Source organism: Copadichromis virginalis, linkage group LG14, assembly GCF_057382275.1.
Source record: "Copadichromis virginalis isolate Kocher_CV1m ecotype Utaka linkage group LG14, C_Virginalis_male_GT1.1, whole genome shotgun sequence".
In the NCBI taxonomy this organism is placed as follows: domain Eukaryota; kingdom Metazoa; phylum Chordata; class Actinopteri; order Cichliformes; family Cichlidae; genus Copadichromis; species Copadichromis virginalis.
The window spans coordinates 29228606-29233741 of NC_140631.1; the positions used below are offsets into that span (position 1 = coordinate 29228606).

Consider the following 5136-nt stretch of genomic DNA (forward strand, 5'->3'; position numbering starts at 1 on the left):
TCAGCCTAAAATGGCTGAGCAGCAGAAATCCCCACACCCATCACCCTGGGGACCATTTTCTGCCCATTGACTTCCATTATAAACGCTATTTTTCAACCCCAAATCATCATCATATGATTTTATTTTTTCTTCTTTTCTTGGATGTCAATGAAGACTCAGGGCCTTGAAGTTTTAATTTTTAAATTGCAAAAAAAATGCAAAAAAAATAATGGCAGGTCAAAATGTATGTTGGTGCCAATCTTTGGTCCATCTAAAGGCCTACTTATAATGACAATCACATATTACTTCAACTGGTTTTTTGTGGAAATATTTAGTTTTGTTTTTTGTTTTTTGGGGCTTATAACACAGGGCGCTCATGTAATAACACTGGGATTTGAAGGGTTAAAACAACGAAAATATAATTAAAACTTTACATGAATATTTCAGGGAGAAGTAGTTTTACAAGGTTGGCTAATTTAAAGTGGAATAAAATATGGATATATGGTCTTTTTATGGCGTGGCTGAGAATGGTCCCTAGGGTGATGGGTGTGAGTTTTTTAAAGGATGGCAGGAGGGTTAAAGGACTGAACAATGTGTCGGAGTCTAGATATAGCCTTCAGTAGTACATTCCAACTAGAAAACCGTTCGAATCTGGCACTACTGAGAACATCCTTTGCAAGAGTGATAACACAAGTAGTTACCTCATGACGCAGTTCGTTGTCAGTCTCTGGGTCTACAAGATCAAACGACTCTGCCTGAGATTGACCAATTTCTGACTTGGTAAGAAAAGCAGGTCCACTGAGCCATGTGGAGGTAGAAAGCTGCTCAGCAGGTAATGCGCGCGTGGCATGATCAGCAGGATTTAAGTGAGTGGGCACATAATGCCACTGGTGAGCTTGTGTGGATCGCCTGATGCGTTCCACTCTGTTGTGCACATAGATGTAAAAACGCCTCTTTGTGTTGAAGATGTAACCAAGGATGTCAGAGATATTCAGTTAACAAACAGTCAGGTGAATAATCAACACTGAGACACTTGTGTAGGTTAACGTGCTGCACGGGTGAAAAGCTCAGAGCGAATCACACCGAACTGCAGTATTCGTTTATTTTTATAGGTTACATCGTCAATATGCAAATATAATCACATTTCCTGTTACGCAGGTCCTGATGCTGTCTGTGTGTGTGCGTGTGTGTGTGTGTGTCATAAAGTATGTGTGTTGCAAGTCAATTTCTAAGAATAATATAATGCAAGTCAGCTTCTGCGGATATGTATTTCTGTACTGGTCTCTTGTCAGTGTCACAGGGTCAGCTTCCTGTTTCTACAGAAAACTGTGTCTGGTGAAATATGTATAACATAACTTTTGAAGCATAAGCAAATAAAACAATAAAAACTCCCTAACATTCCTCCCTGTTGTTACTGTATTTCACCACTTCAATCATACTTTATTATCAGCTAACAATCACTTGCTTATAACATTTTCAATTGTAGCATCATTCAGTATGTGTGAGTGTTCCTATACTAAATCTTCTTCGTCCGGTTCATCTTCTTGTGGCAGTCCAACATAGGTGATCACTGTGGCCTGTACCATTTTGCCAATCATTGATCTGATACAGGGTAGAATGCATGTTGAGAACATGCAAAGCAATAAAAGAAGAACTCCTATCAAGACAAGTCCTTTGATCACGAGGGTCTTCCAGCTGCCGCTCAGCAGCCAGGTCAGCCAGTCCTCTGTGTTCATGACATAGTCTTGTTGCTGTGCATTACTCAGTTGTCGTAACTTCTCCAGGGCGGTGGTCATGGTCAAGGAATGCACGTTATCTGGAATATAGGTGCAGCAAGTGGTGTTGAATAAGACACAGAGGCCCCCTCTCTCAGCGAGAATCATGTCCAGGGCGACTCTGTGTTGCATGACCACTATTCTGATCGCGTCAATTTCCTCATTCTGAGCCTTGTTTATCCATGTTGAGCTGTTCAGGAAAAGTCCAAATCGGTAGTCAAGAGTCTCGATTCTTAGCATGTTTTTTCCATCCCCGATCCATGGGAAAAGTGAGTGCAGGACTTTCTGTCCGGTGGTCCACAACTTGAACTTCGCTGGCACATCACTGCCCCAGATTGGATCATGAGGTTGCACGTCATCAGTGCTCCTCTTGCGTCTTGGTTGGTCCTGATGGAATATTCTGAATGTGTGGTCTGACACTAAAATTGGGGCGCAGAGTCCGGTGCTGTTGGGTGAGATGGTGAAGTATGTCTTTGAGCCACATGCCCAAGCTGTACCCTGCACCCAATATGTGCCATTCAGGAAGCTTATCCGTGCCTTTCTGTCCTGCGGCATCCGGAAAGTCTGGGAGCAGTTTTGGTTCATCCCCAGCTTTCTGTTGCCGTATGCGAAGGTGAAACACATTGGATGTTGTATTCCTGGTTCCCTCCTGATGTTGAAAGATTTTCCCTTGTCATTGGTCGCATTCAGGTGTACCCAGTATCGGTCATCACAGCTGTAGTTCCAGTCTGAGACCTCTGGTGTACAAAACACTACCTCATTAGGTTTATAGTTGATCAGTGTTCCATTACACCGTCGCAGGTCGATTTTTGTGACTTGTCTTTTTAACTCAAACTTGAAGGCGAAGATGTCTTCGGGGGAACATGTTCCGCTGGTGGCTTTGTAGAATATACATAGGGCTTCGGAAAGGCTGGGTGATTTTCCATATAGGGTGGCTTGCATTGCTGTTGTTGGGAGGTGAGAACAGACGTAGCAGCCAGTGTGGTTGTCTTCTGTATGTACTCGGTTGTAGACGTACCGGTACCAGGCATTGTTCAGTCAGGGGTGGTTGTGCTCTTTGTCCATATCCTTTAGGTGTAAGTTGTCATATGACCATTTCTTCTGCAGGTGGTGCTGTGGGTCCTCGTCTGTCCAGGTGAGTATCAGTAGGCTCACTAGGAGCGCAATGCCAGTCATTATGAGGACAAGGTTCTTCATGATGACCAGGCACACCCGGGCTCCAGGTGAGTAGACCACTGGCGAGAAGACAAAAGGGCGGGATATACCCAAACAGCCCTTTCCTCCACCAGGGAACACCTAGGAGTCGGGGGAACCGGCGTCTATGCTTGTGTTGTTACTCACTTTTTTGCAGTGGCTTTGGTGGATCCAAGATGGTCTTTCTGCTATTTTGCAGGCGGTTGGTGTAGTAAGTAAGACCTGATATGGGCCTTCCTACCTTGGTGAACTCCAATTCTTTCTCTGGAGTACTTTGATCAGGATCCAATCACCTGGCTGCAACCTGCAAGAAACTGGAGAGATATTACTCGGCAGTTTATTGTTTAGCACAATCTCTTTATTCTCAAATAATTTAGTCATCCACTCTGCTAGGGTGGTTTCTCTTATAGTCTTATTAATAGGCTCACTAGTGAGAGGCAGTGGAAAAAAGGTCTCCCGTGAAGTGCTTAGGGAGGATATCTGACATTCCCCCCTTTCCGACACACGTGGTAATCCGTGTGTCGCTAATGCTGCTGTCTTGTGTAGGGATTTTGGCAATACTGGTTTGCCATTACAGGTCAGTAAGTCATTGTGTAGTTCTACTCCACACTTTAGCCATTTCTTACGCTCTGCAATAGGTGCGGCTTTCTGTTCGTCTTTAAGTACATCAAGTGGTATTAGATGTGAGGTTTCAGACATCAAAGTCTGTACAGGTTGCTGTGCTGCCTTCTTTGCTGCTCGGTCTGCAAAGTTATTGCCTTCAGTAATTTCTGAATTATCTTTTTTGGTGTGCAACGCATATTGACTGTCAGTGTGAATATTTATATATTTCTATTTCTCGACCTTTGCGCAGCATGCACGTATGATAGCCGCTAGTTCTGCACTCTGTGCTGAAAAAGAGGAAGTAAGGGCTTTCGCTTCTAAAACAGTAGGCTGCAGTGTACTAAAAATGTCTGGTCGGGGTTTCATTTTTTCAGTTCGCTTCTGCATACAGCTGTGTTCGGCACCATCTACTTCCGCAGGAAGGAGAGTGCTTGTCACAGTCAGGCAAAGCTAAAACTGTGCCTGTTTGCAGGGCAAGTTTTAAGTCAATAAATGCTTTATCTGCCTCTGGTGTCCATTCTATTTCATCTTTCAGAGCTAAGTGTTTGCCATAGATCAGGTTTTGCAAAGGTTGGGCCAGCAGTGCATATTCAGGTATCAAACATCTGCAAAAGTTGCAGAGACCTAAATAACTCATCATTTGTTGTTTGGTGACAGGCTTAGGAGCGTTTTGTACAGCTACTTTTCTGCTGTCTAACAGCTGTCTGCCTTGCCCTGTCAGTCTGTGGCCAAGGTACGTTACTTCCTGGCTCCACAATTGCAATTTATGCTGTGAGACTTTATGGCCTTGCTCTGCTCGATGTTGCAAAACTGTGTGTGTTTGCTTTGCAATCCGTCTGTGTGTAGCCTGTAATCAAGATATCATCAACGTATAGCAGGAATTTACCTGGGGCAGGAAGCGTGCAAAATGACATGGATTTTCTCAGAGCTTCTGCATAAAGAGTGGGGCTATTCTGGAATCCCTGAAGCAACCTTGTATAGGTATACTTCTGGTTGTCAAAAGTGAATCCAAATAGCTTTTGTGAATCTTGATGTAATGGCACAGAGAAAAACGCGTTCGAAAGATCTATAACTGAGAACCATTGTTCTTTTGGTGTCACTTGATTTAAAATTGTGTGTGGATTTGCTACCACAGGTGGAATTTGTTCTGTTATGTCATTTATTGCTCTAAGGTCATGTACTAGTCGATATTTCCCCGTGTTTGCTTTTTTCACTGGAAAAATCGGAGTGTTACAGGTTGTTTCAGTTGTTTTTACTAAAATGCCTGCTTTTTCCATATCTGCAATTACTGGCCTGATCCCTGTTTTTGCTTCTGTGCTTAAGGGATATTGTGGTTTAACTGGCCCGTAAGTTGTGGTAGTTTTTACTACAACTGGATCTGCTAGATCTGACAACAGAGGGTTTGTGTTCAGAGCCTAGAAGTAATCGTTCTATGTTATACACGTCCGTGTTTCCATTGCTCTTTGCTTCTTCTTCTTTGTGTTTTTTTTGTTCATTACGTTTATACCTGAGGCATTCCTAGATACCCCCTAGTTTTTCAAAGAATTCACACATCTTACATATTTCAACTTTGAAGTTAAAGTTT

At 43.2% G+C, this 5136-nt stretch overlaps 1 protein-coding gene across 1 annotated transcript; it reads right to left on the bottom strand.

Annotated features, from left to right (window-relative positions):
- Positions 1–1490: 1490 nt before the first annotated feature.
- Positions 1491–3169, bottom strand: LOC146694227 (syncytin-A-like). Its single transcript, XM_085478720.1, has one exon. The coding sequence runs from the start codon at positions 2694–2696 to the stop codon at positions 1491–1493; it is 1206 nt and encodes a 401-aa protein (XP_085334846.1). The 5' UTR covers positions 2697–3169.
- Between the last annotated feature and the right edge of the window lie 1967 nt (positions 3170–5136).